The 20,331-nt window shown below is 42.5% G+C and overlaps 1 protein-coding gene across 2 annotated transcripts in view; it reads left to right on the plus strand.

Moving 5' to 3' along the window:
- Window positions 1–6,076: 6,076 nt before the first annotated feature.
- Window positions 6,077–20,331, plus strand: part of USP31 (ubiquitin specific peptidase 31) — a 53,753-nt gene continuing 39,498 nt past the window's right edge. For both annotated transcript variants that reach the window (XM_069485969.1, XM_069485970.1), the window contains exon 1: window positions 6,077–6,703. In XM_069485969.1, coding sequence (XP_069342070.1) covers window positions 6,077–6,703 — 627 coding nt within the window. The remainder of the gene's footprint in view (window positions 6,704–20,331) is intronic.

Raw genomic sequence — 20,331 nt, forward strand, 5'->3', positions numbered from 1 at the left:
AAGCAATCTTGTCCTTACATGGTAAAAGGAGCAAAAAGGCTTTTTGTAAGGGCAGTAATCCCATTCATGAGGGCTCTGCCTCCACGATCTAATTACCTCCCAAATGTCCCTCCTCTTAATGGCATCATCTTGGTTGTTAGAATTTCAACATATGAATTTTGGAGAAACACAAATATTCAGACCATAGCACCATAGACCATAGCAATTGAGTTATTACCCTCGTCTTCTATACTCTTATTTCATTTGCATCTCTATTACAATGTCCAGGTGTCACAGTGTAATTTATTAGATGGGACACCATTCTTTAAGGGCAGAGACTAACTTAAATCATCTTTGTCTTAGACCAGTTTCCCAGAACCAGACTCTGAGATGAGAATTCATGTGCAAGTGATTTACTAAGGAAGCACTCTCAGAAGAAACTGGTAAGGGCTGAGGGAAGGCAGATCAAGGAATTGGAAGAAGTCAAGCAAAGTTGGAATTTGGGGAAAGAGTACCTTCAGCCGAATCCTGCAGGGGGCTCTGGAATGTAAGTTACACCTCAGAGGGTGCCATGACTAGAGGCAAGGAAGCTGGCTTCCATAATCCTGTGCCCAACAGCTACTGGCCAAGAACCATCTCAGCAGACAAACGGCCAGGCACTTTCAGGTCTTTGTGTGTGCCTGCGAGGCCATGCCAGTAGACTAAAGGCAGGCATGAAAAGAGAGTCACAGGTGCAGTCATATATCATTTAAGTTGTTCCAGAGCCTAAAGAAAATAGGAATGCTTCACAGTCGTTTTTATAAAGCTGGTAAAACTGAAATCTGATATGGATAACACACACACACACACACACACACACACACACTCCAAGCTGACTTTCTTACAAATATAGATAAAAATTCTATATGAACTGTTAGCAAATAAAGCAATACATTGAATGCTATCACTATGATACCCCTCATGAGTAGGTTGTAAGTGAACATCTGTCAGTTTTGGCTGTCCAGCATTGAATAATCTTTCTTTCAGGGGGAATTTCAAGATAGCTGGAAGGCAGCTCTGTCTCCCACTGTGGAAGCTGGAGAGAGGTGATGGTCCTTTCCCTACTTCCCTATTTCTGCTAGTGACCAGACCCAGGACCTGGCCCAACCAATGGGTGCTTCCACTTTGAGCTCAGAATGGAATGTTGAAGGTGTGTTAGTAAAAGTTCAGAGACAATCGGAAACTATCAAGATTATTCACAGTGGCTACAGTAGAACCAAGAGCCAAGCTGTGTGGCTGCCATTGTCTGATGGTGATGCCAGCTGCACCAATGATGCCAACAATGACATCTTGAGCAGCATTTTCTGGAGCAGGGTCCTGGCTATGTACTGTCTTCCTTGGTTTCCCAAGTCTGATTCTGAAGCTTTTCTGACAGTTCTGTGAGCTGTCGATTTTCTTCTAATGAACATCTTTTCTGCTTAAGTTAGTAAAAATAGTTTCAGTTGTTTGCAACCAAGAACCTGTGATGGATATAGAGGCCAAAGGAGAAATAAGCAGATGCTCCTCTCTGCTGATGCCCAGGAGGCATTTGATAAAATTCAAGATCCATTTCTGATAATAACTCTTTCTGAAGTAGGAATAAATGGATACCACTTTAATGCAATAAATAATATATATCTCAAACCAAAAGCAAGCATAATGCTTAATGGTGAAGCACTAGAAGAATTGTTATTAATGTCAGAAACAATGGAGGCTTTCCTACTTTTATTACTACTACTGACAGAATTCTGGAAGGGCAATTAGACAGGAGAAAAAAAAGTATAAAGGAAGAAGCAAGGTTATTATCTCATATATTGATATAAATTCCTAAAAAACCCAAGAGAATCAACTGACAACTATGAGAAAGAATGAAAGTATATCAAGGTTGTGCTGGTTACAAAAATAATTTTGTCCTATAGATGAATAACATAAAATATAATGGCATAAAATATAATGCCGTTCATAATATTAACAAATAGGAAAGAAATTATGGTACTCTAGGGACACAGAAAGCCCTTGTGGCTGGGCATGGTGGCTCATGCCTGTAATCCTAGCACTCTGGGAGGCTGAGGTGGGAGGATTGCTCAAGGTGAGGTATTGAAGACTAGACTGAGCAAGAATGAGACCCTGTCTCTAATTTAAAAAAAAAAAAAAAGAAAGCCTTTGTATAATTTTTAAAAGACATACTTTCTTCTCCGATAAGATGAATATTGTGATGATGTCAATTTTCCCTAAATCAATCTATAAAAATTAATCCCCCCAAAGAATTAAATTCATTTGAGAGAGAAAGCAAACAGATAGCTAATAAAATCTAGGAAGTATTGCCCTATAAAACATTTCAGTGTATTCTAAACCTATATTGTCCTGGGATATAGAGACATAACAATGGGATAGAGCACTATTTTTAAAAACCTTAAATGTATGTGGAGTTTAATAGGTGATAAAAGTGGCATTTTAAAGCAGTGGGAAAATGTTAGATTACTTAGAAAATGATGCTGGGACAACTGGCTAGCCACGTAGGATGGGGAAAAGGCAAGATCTCTACCTCATTTCTCACAAAAAAAAAAAAAAAAAAAAAAAATTCCAGATGGAAACAACATTAAGAGCAAGGAAAAAAAAAAATCCAGAATAGCATTAAATGAAAACATCAATGAGTACTCTTATGATCTTGGAGTAGGGGAAGGCTGTTTGTCTAAGCATGTAACCAAAAAAAAAAAAAAAAAAAAACCTTTATGAAAAAGACTGACTCGTTTGACTCTTAAAATAATTAAAATTCTCTATATGATATGAAAACACTGTAAACATCATTGAAAGATAACCAAAATGGAATAGTATAGACCAATAAATAATGTAATTCATATACAAAACTTTTATGAGCCAACATTTATAAAAGGAATAAGGAATACACCAAAAAGAAAAATTGGCAAATGATGTTGAAGGTAAATCATACCAGTTAAAATACAAATTGCTAGTAAAAAAGTATTACTAGTCTTTTTCTTATTTGCAAACAACAGAAACTGACACCAGTTAGTTTCAGCAAAAAAGGAATTTATAGGAGGCCTATCAGGTTAACTCACAGAATAAAGAGAGCTGGAGAAACAGGCTTGGGCAGTAAACCAGGGAGGCAGACACCTGTAAGAACTTGCCACTAGAGTAGCCAGTTGGACACTTGCTGCTACCACGCCTGGAACTGTATGCCACTGCACTGCTATGCTGCTGAATATATAGCCACTAGATTCATTAATTTGCTGCATTATCTCCAACCAACATTGTAGCAATACTTCCAGACCCGAGGTCCAGGTAGGAGCATCTAGTTGGTCTTTCTTAGGTCATCTTCCTGGGCTTTGGCTTTTAGGAGTAGGAAAGGGAATACCTGCTCCCCACCTCCTACCCAGTTTTCATAATGGGAGCTTGTTGAACTGCAGTATCCCCTCCAGATAAGAAGTCGGTTTAGATGTTGGATAGTTGAAAGATCAGTGCATGGTGTTCAACCTTACTCATCCAAACAAAAGCACATTAATATGCCATCTTTTGCTCATCAGATTTGTCAATATGACAAAGACTGAAAATCTCAACACTATGTTGGATTAGGAAATATGTGTTCCCCATTCACTGTTGGCAGGATAGAACCTTTCTACAGGTCTTTTTGACAATAGGTGTCAAATAGAATATGTACATACTGTTTGATCCAAGGTTTCAGCTAAGGAGATAGCTGCAGGGGTGGACAAATATAGGTCATAATAATATTTACTGCATTGTTGTTTTTAATTTATCTTTGTCTAGCTTGAGGATAAGGAGTAGGTACAGAGAGGGGCAGTGGAAGATTACTATAGAATGTTGTTTGGGGTGAATCTTCAAGAATGACCATCTGAGTGTTCCAACTAGAGACTCTTCCAAGCCTGTTCTGGCCAAGCTGGGATTGGACGGCTTTCGGGCCCCCTGGGGACCAATAAGCCTAGAATGGTGGGAGGGGCCAGACTGGAAAGGGGGTTCTTACCAGTCCCACCAAGGAGTTCAGACTTTGTTTAGATATACTGTTGCCACATAACCAATCTGCTCTATGATGGCTACCACACTGGGTACTCAATGACGAGTAAGGTGGGTCTCAGCGAGGTTGAAGCCTGTACTTTAGCCATGGTGACAGACTGTAAATAGAATTCTAATATGGTCAAGTCAGTGTCATGACAGAGGTGCCAAGAGAGCCTGTGGAAGGGATGCCTCCTGAAGGGAGTGATACCTAAAGTGAGGCTTTAAGAAGTTAGCTAAGTGAAGAGGTTCAAGGAAAAGTGCTCATGGCAGAGGGAACAGCTTGGGCAAAGGCCCTCACGTCTGGATCAAACCACCTGGAGCCACAGACGTGTCTGCGAAAGTTGCATTCACACTTTAATATGAATGATCAGATGGCTTTCTTCCTGATGTCCAGATGGGCTCAAGGTGCAGTGAGGAACTGAGGAACAGATATTTTGACTAGGAGGTGGGAGTGAGGTGATTAGGCACAATGAAAAGCACCTTGGGAATGTCACAGGGCCCTACTTACAATGCAGTGGGAAGCCAGAGGAAAAAAACATTTACTTTAAATGTGATGTAAGGTTGCCTTCATGCTTTAAAAAGGTGAAGGGCTCTCCCTTCCCTGATTTCTCCCTTCTGCAGTAACCAGGACTCAGGTTAGCCCTGTTAGCAAAGAGGAGAACCTACAGAGAGGAGGTCACATACCAGTGGTTTTGGGCTAAAGGCAGTCCAAAGATGTGCTGGTTTTTTTTCCTTGCACTTTTTTTTTTTTTTTTCCAAATGGAACCAACATTTAAAAATAGGATTTCCACCTTCTCTTGAAAAAAATCAGTTGATCTGGTAACACTGAACTCTCATTCTCACATGGGAACAAATGGCTGGAACTGAGTGGCAGCCACCACTTTAAAAGGATGTTAATCTGCAGTTTGCCATAGTCTCTATTGTTCCTTATATTCTCCCCAACACTGAGAGCCAAGTCACCTGAAGGTCAATATGATTGAAACACCAGGATCCTTCACTCATTGCTGTGACCTACATCTGGTCCCTGTGATATTTGTGGGTCTGTGACCTCCGGTTTAGAGGCTGCTATAACGGCTTTAATCAAACTTGGGTTTGAATTGGACAAGAACTGTACCAGTCCCAAAGGCGTTGCATTGAAGATTAAAGAAGATATTGCCTGCTTGGCATGATGTGTGGAAAATAGCAGCTATTATAAGCATCCGCTAGGAACGTAAGCTGCAGGCGGGCAGGCAGAAACCGTGTTAGTTTCATTCTTTGTAGTATTCCCATGGTCTAGCAACAGTGCCTGGCACATAGCAGGTTCTCAGTAATTATCTGTTGAATGAATGAACGAATGATGGGAGAGCTCAGAGGGGTTCTAAAGATTTGAATGAAAAGTGAGGTAGTTCCTATAACAGCGCTTCGCCGGGACCCCGAGGTGCAGCAAAGCCCACCCGGTCGTGCCAGGCTCTGTGACGGCGTTCGGATGGCACGCAGGCGGTGGGGATCTGCAATGTCTCTTGGGGGCCAGGCGGGGTTGGCTTTCCCAGGACCGGTCAGGGCCATGCCCACCAGCTCTTCTACGGTCTTGTAAGGGGTGGCATCCTGATTCCTGCACGTTCCCTAGGCCTCCGCCATCCGATCAGCAAAGATCGAGACCCACCCTTGGGGTCCACCGCCCAGCCCCTCCACGCCTGGACCGCGCCCACACTAGACATGGCCTCCTTCGGGCTTCACGCAGCAGCACCGCGCCCACAGCCCAGAGTCCTCGCGTCGGGCTGGAGAGGCGGCTACGTTCCCACAGTCAACATGGCGGCCGTGGCGGCTTCAGCGCCAGGCAGGAGGTGCCGGAGGCGGGTCACGTGAGCGGCCCAGCTGGGCGGACCGCGCGCGCGCCCGCCCGCACCGCCGGCCGCCGCTCGCTCGCTCGCTGGCTCCGCGGCGCTCTTAGAAGTGTGGGGCATCGAGCCCCGGGCCGGGTGAGACGCGGCGCGGCAGGATGCGGCGGCGGCCGTGGCGGAGCCGTGGGCCGGGGGGGCGGGCGCGGTGATGAGCGTCTGCGGCCGCCGCCATGTCCAAGGTAACGGCGCCCGGGCCCGGGCCGCCCGCGGCGGCGGCGGCGGCGGGCGGGAAGGAGAAGCGCTCCTTCAGCAAGCGGCTGTTCCGGAGCGGCCGCGCGGGCGGCGGCGGCGGCGCTGGGGGTCCCGGGCCGGCCGCGCCCTCCTCGCCCTCCTCGGCGCGCTCGGTGGGCAGCTTCATGAGCCGCGTCCTCAAGACGCTGTCCACGCTCTCGCACCTTAGCTCCGAGGGCGCCGCCCCGGACCGCGGCGGCCTCCGCAGCTGCTTCCCGCCCGGGCCGGCCGCCGCGCCCACGCCGCCGCCGCCGCCCGCCTCGCCCGCGCCGCCCGCGCAGCCCTCCTGCGCCGCCGAGCCGGTGCCCGGCGTGGCGGGGCTCCGCAACCACGGCAACACGTGCTTCATGAACGCCACGCTGCAGTGCCTCAGCAACACCGAGCTCTTCGCCGAGTACCTGGCGCTGGGCCAGTACCGGGCGGGGCGGCCGGAGCCCTCGCCTGACCCCGAGCAGCCTGCGGGCCGCGGCGCGCAGGGCCAGGGCGAGGTCACCGAGCAGCTGGCGCACCTGGTGCGGGCCCTCTGGACCCTGGAATACACGCCGCAGCACAGCCGCGACTTCAAGGTGAGCCCGCGCGCGACGCCACTCCCAAGTCCCTGGGGCACCCGCCTGCCCAAGTCTTCCCTCCGCTCCTCTCGGCTAGGCAGACGTCTACTTGGGTTGCTCAGAGAGGTCTGGGACAGATGCCACTGATCGTAAGACATTCATTCATTGTATACTTACTGAGAGCTTACTACGTACTTGCCACTACCCTCTGATAGGCATTAGGGGACGGTATTGCTGTGAGCAAGACTGCCCGCCTTCAAGGAACTTGCAGTCTTACGGTGGGAGTGTTGAGCCTGGGGTCAAATCCTGGCTCTGCCGCTTACTAGCAGTGTGACTGCGGGCAGGGTACTCAACCTCTCTGTGCAACAGTTTCTTCATCTGTGACCTGCCTACCTTATAAGGTGGTTGTGAGCTACAAACAAGTTAATATATCAGATTGAACATTATGAAGTTATCCATTTTTAACCTTTTGGCACTTCTATAGTGTTCAATTTAATGTGTAAAATGCTTCAGCTGTGCCTAGTACCATGTGTATTTGCTATTATTATTTTTGTTATTCAACGGTTTAATAACTTAACGAAATAATATCAAATAGAAGTTTGAAGAAAGCAAAACCAGGTGATGTGATTGGTGTTCTGGTAGCCTACTTTAAATTGGGGGACATGTGTGGCCCTTGGGCCCTCGTTTGCTGTCTGCAAATATAGCGAGAGGGTGAGATTTGAGAGCTGAGTGGTGGGCTGGGGCCAGATGGTGTAGGGCCATTTGCGTTGCACTAAGGAATTGGGCTCTTGTTCTAAGCAGAAGGGGAAAATGATTTGAGAGTGTACAAGGTATACTTTTAGGTGGGACATGGATATGATATTAAATAGAATGACATCAAACAGCAAGAAAGTTAACTCCTTTTCTGTTCTCTTTCTGTCCTGATCAGGCCCAGGAGAAGGTCTCAGCTTTATGTTAGCCTGTTTTTAACATCTTTTTGTTCATCCCTTATCCCTTTTGTTTTTTAAACAGAGAACAGTCTTCAAGTTTAGAGGCTTTGGCAGGCCACTGTAGCTTGAATTTAATAAGGTTATGTTTTTATTGGGTTTGTTTTTTAATTTGACTTCTATTTATGGCAAATGGTACCGGTTTCCTATTGGTGCTATAAATTTTCTGTATAAAATACATTTATTTATGTGAAAATAGATGATTTGGTTAAAACAGAAAATGGTGATCTAGCTGAGGAATCTACACTTGGTTACCTTCCTGCTGAACAACAGGGCTAGTGTGGGTCCCTCCCTTTTTAATACTTTGTATTTTATTTATGTTGCTCAGCCTTGTTTTTCTCAAAAAGAAAAAAATGGTTGCTGCTTGATTTTGGAGATGTGAATGGAAATAACTTGACTGAGATAGGGACTGGCAAAAAATGCGATCTATGTCAGAGATCTCAAAATAAGAAAATAGAAGTAGGATGGCCGGGAGAACTGACTGCTATAGGTTTTTTGTTGTTGTTGTTTTTCTTCCCTCTTTGCTTATAGTTGCCTGTGAGTAGCCACAGCAGTTGCGTACTTTTCAAGGTCAGAGCCCAGTGTTTAAGTTTGGTATGAAAATGAGTTTCTTCAGCATCTTTGTATGTGAATATTTCCATTGCTTTTAATGAGTTTGTGTTCACTTTTTTTTTTTAATCCATTAAGCTGTGAACAGAAATGGGTCAATAATTCTAGAAGTTCAGTGACTGATTTATAGGAATACTTTGGCCGACTTGAACAGATTCTTAGAGGCTTTGCTTTTTAAAAAACATAATCTTCTGAACCTTTAGTAGGTTTCATTCTACATTCATTCATTCACCTCCCATTTATTGAAGGTTTACTCAATCAGTTAGGAATGCATTCAGCACAAGAAAGAAATCCCTAATGGTAGTGCCTTAAGCAATAAAAATGTTGAATTAGCTCACACTGTAGTCTGGAGGTAGGTGGTTCTAAGGTAGTACAGTGGCTTGATGGGCCCAACAAGGACCCAGAGCATTTCTGTGTTTCCATTCTGTTATCCTTAGCTATTATGGGCTTTTTGTTCTCATGTTTGTCACCTCATGGTTGTCTGATGATGGCAGCTGCAGCTCCGGGCATTTTACACAGGAAGGCAGGAAGTCATTAGGGAAATAAAAGTTCTTCCAGAAGCCCCTTAGCAGGCTTCTGCTGATATCTCATTGACTATAACTATGTCAGTTGGCTGCCACTGAGGCTGGAAGGTGGGTTTTTGTGTTTTCCTGCCTTAATAGAGATGAGTAAAGGAAGTGTTTTACCCCTTAGGCAGCCCACCAAAGTACCTTACCTACCACGAGCTAGGCACTTGCACTGGGGGAAGACACCGTACCTGCCTGTGAAGAGCTGAGTCTAGTGGGATATGGTAAGTTCCCTCAGACAGCTTCTCACACTTTCATGTGCACCTAATTCACCTGGGGATCTTGTTACAAAGCAGATTTGGATTCAGTAGAGCTGGAGTGATGCCTGAGAGTCTGCATTTTTAGCAATCTCCCAGGTGATGCTGATGCTGCAGGTCCCAAGGACCATACTTTGAACAGCAGGCGCCAAGGAACAAGTAAAGCATCACAGAAAAGGTGGCTTCTGAGCAGTGTTCTGCAGGATGAATAGAAGTTTGCCAGGCAGGCAGGTGGTGAGGGGGCATGAAAGGGCATGTGGTTGTGGGGGAATAGGCATTTAGTGGCTGGTTGTACCATGGAGAGCTTTGGGGATGCAGAAAGCCTGGGAGAAGTGTGTTACAAATGGATCCTGAAAGGCTTTGTGAGCTATGCTGGTTTGGACTTTATCGTCTGGAAGTTGAGAATCCAGACCTGACTTTTAAACAGGAGAGTGACATAATCAAATATATTTTTTCTTTTCTTTCCCCAATTGGGTAAGCCTGGTGGCACTGTGGAGGATTACTTTTTTTCCCCCAAAAATGTTTTATTATAGCCAAATTTGATGGGTATAATTTTGAACACAAAGTCGAACACTAAGAAGATGGACATGAGGCGTAGCTGTCACCATGTTTTGCCCGTTTGTGACAGACATCGATATTTGCTTGAGATATTTTTCACTTTCAGGTAGCTCTCATTGAGCCCCAGATCCTGCTCGGTTCTGGGCTCCAGTTGGTTGGAGTTGGCAGAGAAGATAAAACAAATTTGTCATCTTGAGATAGTTTGCCTTGAGGTTGGAAAAGCACTTACTGTGTCTTTGAATGTGCTTTTATCGTCTGAAAACTTAGAGTTACTAATGCTTTTCTTTGTAAGTTTTTCAATTAGAATTCTTTCTTGCTTTCTAACCACATTGATTTGAGCTTTAGGAGCTTGCCAGTTAAACAGTCTTTTGGTTTTGGATAAGCTAGATGGTTGTTAAAGTTGGGTTTTCATTTCCCAGAATGAAATGAATTGACTGGCCCAACTTTGATATGCTTTAAAAAACTTCTCTAGCTGCTACTTATATCCTTTCTCTTTTGACACAGATATTCTTCTGCTGTTAGAGCACTGGTTCTCAACCGGGGTACTTTTGCCTCTCCCTATCTCACCCCCACCCCATCCCTTGGGACATTTGTTGATACCTAGAGACATACTTGGTTGTTACAACTGGGGTGAGGTGGGTAGATTCCAGGGATGCCACTAAATGTGGAGCAACATGCAGGACAGCCCCCACTCGATGAAGGGTTATCCAGCCCAAAATGTCAATAGTGCTCAGGTGCCGGGCGCGGTGGCTCACGCCTGTAATCCTAGCACTCTGGGAGGCCGAGGTGGGCGGATCGTTTGAGCTCAGGAGTTCGAGACCAGCTTGAGCAAGAGCGAGACCCCATCTCTACTAAAAATAGAAAGAAATTATATGGACAGCTAAAAATATATATAGAAAAAATTAGCCGGGCATGGTGGTGCATGCCTGTAGTCCCAGCTACTCGGGAGGCTGAGACAGGAGGATCCCTTGAGCCCAGGAGTTTGAGGTTGCTGTGAGCTAGGCTGACGCCACGGCACTCACTCTAGCCTGGGCAACAGAGTGAGACTCTGTCTCAAAAAAAAAAAAAAAAAAAAAAATAGTGCTCAGGTTGAGAAGCTCTGTTGGAGGAATGTTTTGAGCTGCCTCAGCACAAGCTTCGTTATCTCCAAGTTTAAAATGGTTACCTTGTTACTGTTTCTTCTTCCTGTGGGTATGTGTGTGCAGCAGTACTAGGGTAAAACTTGGACTTCACTGGCAGGATCCTTGTATCACTTCTTAGTAAAACAATGAAAGTAAATAAGTCAGTTTGAACCAAATACTCCATTTGCTATTTTTAGGGGAAATCAGCTTACTGCCTTAATAGGAGCCTGAGTGCTCTAAGTTCTTACAAATGCTTTCTGATTTCTAGTACTGAGTGCCCTTTTGCAACAAATAAAAAGATAGATATCCATCTTTTGAGCAAGAAAGATAAGTTTTATGGCAGAAGTTTTTAAACTGTGCTGGCAAAGAACAACTAGAACAGTGTGATCTACTGACAAAAGAATTGTGGGAACTTCTTCCAAATTTGCAGTGAAACAAAAAGTAATTGATGAATTGAATTTTCTCTCCCATGTTTTTTTCCTTGAACTTTGGTGGCTGGCGGTGCCTATTTGTTAGTGAGAGTTCTCAAGTTACAAAAGGAATAAACATGTATAAATGAATAGTGGCAAACAACCTAGCAATCAGGATTATACTCATTTAGTTTCATACCCGACTTTTTCATGGACTCACGCGGTGCAGCTCTGATGTTATGCTGCAAGCCCATGGTACACATTTTTCTGGTTCGTATGAAGCTCTTCGGTATATTAATATTTCACATTGTTTCCCATGGAGTACTTGGACTTCAGGGTGTCCCTTGAATTCATTTGAAACATGGGGTAAAAATGAAATTGTGTAGGTCACATTTAGGCTTATGACAGAATATAAAGTAGAAAGTACGTTCCTTCCTGGTCAGTTCTCTGATCCATTTAACACTGTCACTTGAATTTTTGTAAAGCTCCAAATCTCTGAAGGAGAAAGGAGGTGATAGAATCACAGAGTTTTGGACTTCGATGTGATATGAATGCGTCCCAGCCTTTCAGGGGAGGGAACCAAGGGTCAGCCACTGGCTGGTGGCTGAGGGAACAGAATTTCCATTCACTGTCCACTCTCTGGGCATCCCTGCATGGCTGGTGCACAGACTGCGTCCTGGGCCTAGGGTGGCCTTATCAGTACAGCCACTGAAATGACAGGTCTCAACATAAAACAAACAGGCAGGATGGACGTGCTGAAACGTGTAGCATTTTTTTCCTCTGAGACTCTGATGCTGAATTGTAGTGAAAATAAGGTCATCTGCAGCTAGCTTCATATTTGTGCCATTGCTCCTCAGGCTTAGGTACTTTTGGAAGTCGTCTTTAAAAAAAAAAAACAAAAAACAATCCTTTCAGACTGTTGAAATGCATGTATAAACGTGTGGATCTCTCTCTGGTAAGTTTTGAGCTAATAATGTATGCAGCTTCCTATCAGGTTTGGTAAAGGCGAATTGGGAATTATAAGAAATTTTCCAAGAGGACTGGTTGGGGAATAAAAATACACAGGATAATTATAGAAACTCCATGTTTGCTGACTTAAATCAGATTTGCTGTGCAATTATTGTGCATAAAGGGGCTAGCTGAGGTGAGCGGTTGGGACTGGAGAATTCAGTATGAAGATTATAGGGCAAAGCTCTTGCCCTCAGAAAACTTACCTGCTTGCAGGGAAGTGGTTTTTAACTGTACTGACTAGGAAAGTTCAGTGGGAGTTCGGAGAAGGGTGAGATCGTTGTGAGCTGAAGTGTAAGTAGAGGATTCATTTATTCGTCTTTTCATTCATCGTCAGCAACTAAGCGTCCACAAATTTGAGTTCCTAACTCCATGCCACTCCCTGTGCTAGTCACTGGGTGGTGAACAAAATGGTATGAACATGATAAAAGGCCACACGGTTCCCTCCTTCATGGAACTTTCGTTGTCACAGAGGCAGAGGCAGTATTAACCAGTGAACACTGGTAAATGTGACATTAAAAATTACTGTGTAAGAGTGGAGAAAGGAAAAGATAAGGTGGAGGAGAGAAAATAAGGGGTGTGACCAGGCAGGGAGGAATAAAATGTATGCAAAAGGCCCTACATTCAGAAAGAGCTGAGGGTACATTCAAAAGCCTGACAGGCCTTGTTTGTAGCTAGAGGAGGCTGGAAAGAGGGGCAGGACCTTGTAGGCCAAGGTAAAGGGTTTAGATTTTATTCTAAGAGCAGTGGGGGTTGCTGCAGGTTTTAAACAAAGTTCTGGCATGATCTCAGGAAAATGTGAAATGGTCATTCTAGGTGCTGAATAGTGAATGGAATGGAAGCAGGGAGACCAGTTAGGAGGCTTTTGAGATGGACCAGATAAAAGTGGTGGTGGATGGAGATGGAGGGGTGGGTGGATTTGGGAATTTGAGGTCTCTCTCTGGAGGTAGACTTTTTTTTGGAAGCTGCATGGCTCCTGGGAGCCGATGAGCCTGTACCTAGGATGCAGACGGCTCTGCAACAAGGACTCTTGACTTGCTCAAGGACTGATTTGAGGGGAGACGCTAAGGCAGAGGGAGCTTCAACAGTGACTCCCAGCTGTTTGTCCTGAGCAGCTGGGGGATTGCTGGTACTGTATTTGTATTTGAGGAGATGCAGTTTTGGGATCAGGCATTCAGGTTCATAAGTGTTAAATAGGGCACTCATGAGATGTCTGGTAGGCAGCTGGACAAGGGAGTTTGGGATTCAGAACAATGATACTGGCTGGAGATAAACATTTGGGAATCATCGACCTATAGATGGTATTTAAAGCCATGGGATATGGATTTACAATGGAATTTGGAGATAAATAAAGCATGGATAGTTAAGGGGAAGAGAGATAATATTTCAGGTTGCTGGGGAAATATTCTGAGCAAAGGCATGGAGATGACATGGTCTAGGGACAGAGAGCCTTGGTTTGGAGCAGGGATTCGCAGCCTTGGCACTGCTGCCATCTGGGCTGGGTAATTCTTTGTTGTGGGGGGCTGTCCTGGCATTGTAAGATGTTTAGCAGAATCCTGGCCTTTACCCACTAGATTTGGCAATACCTCCCTCCCCCAACCCCAGACATGACAATCAAAAATGTCTCCAGATATTGCCAAAAGTTCCTGGGCTGCAAAATTGCCCCTGGTTGAAAACCACTGATTTGGAGAGAAGGGGAGTTAAATGTAGATGGCCAGGGAGAGGAGAAGGGGCAAATTATGGAAGGTTTTGAGTCTGTCACAACAGTTTAGCCTTGATGGCTGCAATCAGTAGTGATTTAGTTGACGCTTCTTGAGTTACGCAGACTGATTAGACGAAAATGATGTTTTAGAAAAATGGGTCTGATGGTGAGCAAAAATGAATCAGATGGAGGAGAAAGTAAAATGCAGGGAGAGAACAATCACAAGTATGAAGTGAGGAAAAGGAGGAAAGGATGTATCCAAGAGATGTTTTGTAGGACATTGCGACATTATTATGGAAACTGCAAGAGGCGGAGCGGTGAAGGGAACACGGAGGTTTCAGGCCAGGGTGATGAAGTAACGGGGATATCTGACAGAAATTGAGCAGCTGGAAACAAGTGGTTTGTGGCATGCATTTAATTTGAAGATGTGGGGGTGAGGGTCATGGGTTATGACCCCTCATATAAGAGAGGGAGTCTTAACAGACAGTTGGAAATTAGGTGCAGTTTAGGGCTAGCTGTATAGACTTGGATTCAGCAATCCAGGAGCATGTTGAGTCTGTGGAGAAGGTCAGAAGCCCAAGGCCAGGCCCTTGGGGGAAACTAAAAATGAGAGGCTAGAAGGAGAGAGAGGACCTGGTGAAGGAGCAGTCAAGAGACGTAGGAGGAAGACCAGGAAGGCAGAATTGTGAAACTTGGTTTACTTTACAGTTTAACCACCTGCTCTTAGCCCGAAATACAGTGTAGAGCTGCAGAAATGTCAGTTTATACCCATTAAGAATCAAATTCAAGTTGGTATTCGGTAGACACAGTATGGATTTATTAAGCCCACAGATTTATTGAGCACATTTCCTGCGCTGGTCCCGTGTTACAAGGTACTAAGGATATGAAGATGCGCGAGGTGTCCATGCCCTCAAGGAATTCCAGGTTTAGAAGGAAAAACAGATGGGTGAAGAAATAATTGCAGTAGGTTTCAACATATAAATTAAAAGAAAAAAAGAAATAATTGCAGTGGGTAGGATGAGTGCTGTGACAGAGTTATATACAAAAGTGCTGTGCAAAGCCAGGGGTGCGTGGTCACCTGCGGGAGGAATGGGGGTCCTGTGAGGGGACTGAAGAGACAATACCTAGACTGTGTTCTTGAAAGATTGGGAATCCTCGTGGGCAGGGGAGAGGTGGGAAAGTCCTTTCCAAGGCAGAAAACCCATCAAGTGCAAAGGCTTGGAACCTCAAACAATGTGGCTTATTCAGAAAACGTTAAGGTCCAGGGTGACTGTAGCAGAAGGGCAGGGTTGGGGTTGGGGCAGGGTGGGAAGGAGGCTCTCCGAGTGATGGTTTGGGCAGGGCTCATCTGGAAGTCCTTGGGTGCCTTGCGTCCTGCGAGGGCAGCCACCAAAGAATTTTAGATAGACTTGCGGTATGATTGGTTTTTTTCTTTTCTTTTTAAAAGAATGATCATTCAGGGGCTAGGGACATTGAGGACGGATGGGGTGGTGGGAGAGGGACAGGGGCCGAACCAGGTTCAGGGAGAACAATATGTATCTTAGCCTTTTTGACACTGGTCACATTTGGGAAACTGGCAGCTTAGAACTTTCCAAAGATGATAAAGTTTATTTTAGACATGTTATATTTGTGGTCTCGTGGTAACTCATGGGGGGAAATATTTGGTAGTTTAGGATAGAGTTGGCTAGAGATTTTTATTTGTTACAAAATCCCAATTCTGTGGTTTTAAAAAAAATGTCTTTCCAACCAATGACATAAGCTAGCACTAAATCTGTCACTCTGATTTGACCTAGTTTGGTTCTTTACACAGTTGCAGGGGCAGAGCTTCAATTTAAACAACTGTGCACTTACTCTACTGAATACACTGCCCTAAAGTGCCATCAATGTACATTTTTTGTTCTTCTTGTCTACATATATACATATTTTACATAGTGGCTATCATTCTGGTCAGACCATTTTGGATTATTTTTTTTAATGCAATTTATAAAACATTTTTGTTTCTAAATAGCATTCATAAACTGTTTAATGTTTAATGATTTATATGGTATTGATCATTTACTCATCCAGTCCTCTTTTATTGGGCATTTTTCTCTCTACTCTTTTTCACTGTAGTGAACATGAATCCTGTGTATAGCTTTTTACTTTGATAAATTTCCAGATATGTCCTTAGAGCATCAAAAGCTTATGGACATCTTTTTGAGTTCTTATATGTGTTGTGCTATTACTTTTCAAAAACAAGAATTACAGAAATTACAGTGCTTCTAGTTCTATCATAAACATCACCTGGCCCAGTAAATGGTGCATGTTGGATGCTCAAAAACCATTAGAATGAGGGGTTTTATAATTTAAATTTGTTATATCCATTCTTTGTTCATTTATCTTAGCATTTAAAAATATTTTTATTGTAATAAAATATATTAACATAAAATTTACTATTTTAACCATTTTAAGTGTACAAATCAGTGGCATTAAGTACATTCACAGTGTTGTACAACCATCACCGCTATCTATTTGAAGAACTTTTTCATCATTCCAAACAGAAACACTGTATGCATTAAACAACAACTCCCCTCAACCTCTATTCTGCTTTGTCTATGAATTTACCTTTTCTAGGTACCTCATAAAAATGGAATTGTGTGATAAGCAAAATCCTTTTGTGTTTAACTTATTTCAGTTAGAATAATGTTTTCAAGGTTCATCCATGTTGTGGCATGTATCAGAACTTCATTCTTTTTTAATGGCTGAATAATATTGCATTGTGTGTATATAACACATTTTGTTTATCCATTCATCTGTCTATGGACACTTTGGTTGTTTCCACCTTTTGGCTATTGTGAATAATGATGCTATGAACATTGGTGTACAAGTATCTGTTTGAGTTCCTTGTTTTCAATTCTTTTGGATCATATGGTAATTCTGTGTTTAACTTTTTGAGGAACTGTGAAACTGTCTTCTACTGACTGTATCATTTTACATTCCCACCAGCGATGTATGAGGGTTCCAGTTTTCCACATCTTCGCCAACACTTGTTATTTTCTGGGTTTTTTTGGTAGTAGCCATTCTAGTGGATGTGAAGGAGTATCTCATTGTGGTTTTCATTTACATTTCTCTAACGACTAACGTTGAATATCTTTTCAGGTCATTTGTATATCTTCTTTGGAGAAAAGTCTATTCAGTTGCCCAATTTTGAATTGCATTTTTGTTCTTGAGTTGTAAGCATTCTTTATATATTCTGGATGTTAATCCCTTATCAAAAATGTGATTAGCAAATATTTTTTTCCATTCTGTGGATTGTTATTTCACTCTCTTGATAGTGACCTTCCATGCATAAGAATTTTTGTATTTGATGAAGTCCAATTTATTTTTCCTTTTGTTGCTTATGCTCTTGGTGTCATATCCAAGAAATCTTTGCCAAATCCAATGTCATGGAGTTTTCTCTGTATATTTTCTCTAAGAGTTTTATGGTTTCAGCTCTTATGCTTAGGTTTTTGATCTATTTTAAATTATTTTTTGTGGATAGCATAAGGTAAGAGTCCAACTTCATTTTGTCGCAGGTGGCTGTCCACTTTTCCTAGTAAACATGGTTGACAAAATTCTTCTTCCCATGGAGTGATCTTGGTACCTTTGTTGAAAATCAGTTGGTCATGTAAGTGAGGGTTTACTCCTGGGCTCTCTATTCCATTGTTCTGTATGTCTGTTTTTATGCCAGTGCCACACTGTTTTGATTACTGTGGTTGTGTGTTTATTTTGAAATCAGGAAGTATGAGTCTTTCAGTTTTGTCTTTTTCAAGATTGTTTTTGCTTCAGAGTCTTTTGAGATTCCATATGAATTTTAGGATGTGTTTTTCTATTTCTGCAAAAAATGCTGTTAGGATTTTGATGGAGATTGCATTGAATATGTAGATTGCTTTGGGTAGTTTTGTCATCTTAACAATATTAAGTCTTCCAGTCCGTGCACATAGGATGTCTTTCCATTTATTAATGTTGTCTTTAATTTCTTTCAGTTGTGTTTTGCTGTTTTCAGTGTACTGGTTTTTTTTCCCCTCCTTGGTTACATTTATTCCTAAGTATTTTATTCTTGTTGATGCTATTGTAAATTGAATTGTTAATTTCCTTTTTGGATTGTTCACTGCTAGTGTATAAAAATGCAACTGGTTTTTGCATATTGATTTTGTGTCCTGCAACTTTTCTGACTTCATTTTTATTAGTGTTAATAGATTTTTTGTGGAATCTTAGGGCTTTCTACATTACAAGATCATGTCACTTTCAACAGAGATAATGTTACTTATTCCATTCCATTTTTTATGCCTTTTATTTCTTTTTCCTGCCTAATTTCTCTGGCTAGAACTTCCAATGCTATATTGAATAGAAGTGGTAAAACTAGGCATCCTTCTTTCGTTTCTTGATCTTAGAGGAAATGCTTTCAGGCTTTCACCATTGAATATAATATTAGCTGTGAGCTTTTCATATATGGCCTTTATCATGTTGAGGAAGTTTCCTTCTATTTCTAGCTTGCTGTGCGTTTTTATCATGAAAGAGTGTTGAATCTTGTCAAGTGCTTTTTTCATCAATTGAGACGATCATTTTTTGGGCCCCACCTCCCTTCATTTTGTTAATGTGTAGTGTATTACATTGATTGATTTTCATATGTTGAACCTCCTTTCGTTCTAGGAATAAATCCCACTTGATTATGGTGTCTATTGAGATTTTGAAGTTGCTTTGTTTTGTTTTGAAACTTTATAATAGCTCTTTATATAGTGTATATATATGTGTGTAAGGTAACACCTTCACTAAACTTTTGATACATCTGATACAGACATTTTCCTCATTCTCTTGTACCACTTGCTGGCCTTGGACCTTTGGCACTTAACTCTCGGGGCTTAATTTCCTCATCTGTAAAATGGAGATAAGAGTATGTCTACCTCATGAGGTTGTTTTGAAAACAAATGAGACAAAAACTTGGCAGAGGGCCTGGCACACCATCAGTACTCAGCAAGTGTTGACTGATGTTGTTACCATTGTTACCCCAACCTCATTATCATCTTGTTTATTTACAAAAGGTTTCTCTATATTTAGAAGTTTAAGGTTTATTTCTGAATTTTATATTGTCTCATCAGTTCGTTTTTTGGTACTGCATAGTATTATCATCGCTTAGTTTTTCTCTTGCTAGTCTTCAGAAAATTCTCCAAATTTTAGAATCATTGTGTCAAGTTTCAAAAAGCTAAGTAATCCTGATGAATTTTAATGTTAAATATCTACATTAGTTTGGGACAGATAACCATGTTTACTGAATGCTTGCCTGTCACTGATAAAATCACTAACTTTAAACAAAACATGAATTTTAATAATGTTACAGTAAGAAAGCCTAAATCACCTGATAACTGAGGAAGAAATTGAAAGTTATTAAAGAACTGCCTGTTCCCCCAAAGAATAACAGGAGTGGATAGATTTACTCATACATTCTTCCAGGGATCAGATAATCCCCGTGTTGTATGAACTGTTTAAAAACATAGAAAAACTCACTCTCAGAGGCCAGAGGATTGTGTTTCCTAAATCAGTTGCTGTCTCTCTCCCCCTTCTCCCTTGTTTGCAGTGATTATGTCTTACTGTGTCTTACGCAGCATTGAGTCTCTGCACTGGGTTTGTAGGAGGTGCACAATGTGTTGCTCAGTCAGGGCTGAACATGCCACAACCAAGGACAGCTTGCAGACCTGCCTCTGTTACAAACATAGGTTTGCTGGTCATGGGCCAGTTCTGTTGTGGACTTGGGTCAGACCTCACTTGAGGACTTCGATTACTCTTGAGTTTTAAGCTTTGAGAGAGGATGGGAGGAATTTGAAAAGGGAGTGGGTGAGCTTCGGTATACAGGATTTTATGAGTAAGTTGTCTGAAAATAGAATGTGCTGCCTCACATAATAGTATTTTCTCTGTCATTGGATGCTTTGAAAGCCTTGGGTGATATATTATAGGGGGAGTCACATGCCCCATAGTGGATTGGGTTGGATTTAATTTCTTTCTTTTCTTTTCCTTATCTCTTGCTCCTTTCCTCTGACTTTTGAACATATACAAAATGTATTAGAAGCAGAGTTGACAATGTTGGCCGCTTTATGGGTATGTGAAGAGTGAATACGGAGGAGGAGAGGAAAATAATATTGAGGTTTTGAAACATGGTGTCTTGGGATGGTGCTCTTCAAGACTGGAAAAACAACATGGAAAACAGTTCTGGAGGTGGGGGGATAAGTTCAGTTTTGGCCAGGTCATACAGTATTTGAACATGAGAATCTTAAGAAAACTTTTTTTTTTTAAAGCTATACTTGTTGAATGTTACCATTTTCAGGTACTGTGCAAAGTGAATCATTTAAGTTTTTGGTGACCCATGCAGAAAGGAGCTGATCTGGTCTAAACATGGAAGTATCTCTTAGGGCAAGA

Source organism: Eulemur rufifrons, chromosome 14 (assembly GCF_041146395.1).
Source record: "Eulemur rufifrons isolate Redbay chromosome 14, OSU_ERuf_1, whole genome shotgun sequence".
NCBI lineage: Eukaryota > Metazoa > Chordata > Mammalia > Primates > Lemuridae > Eulemur > Eulemur rufifrons.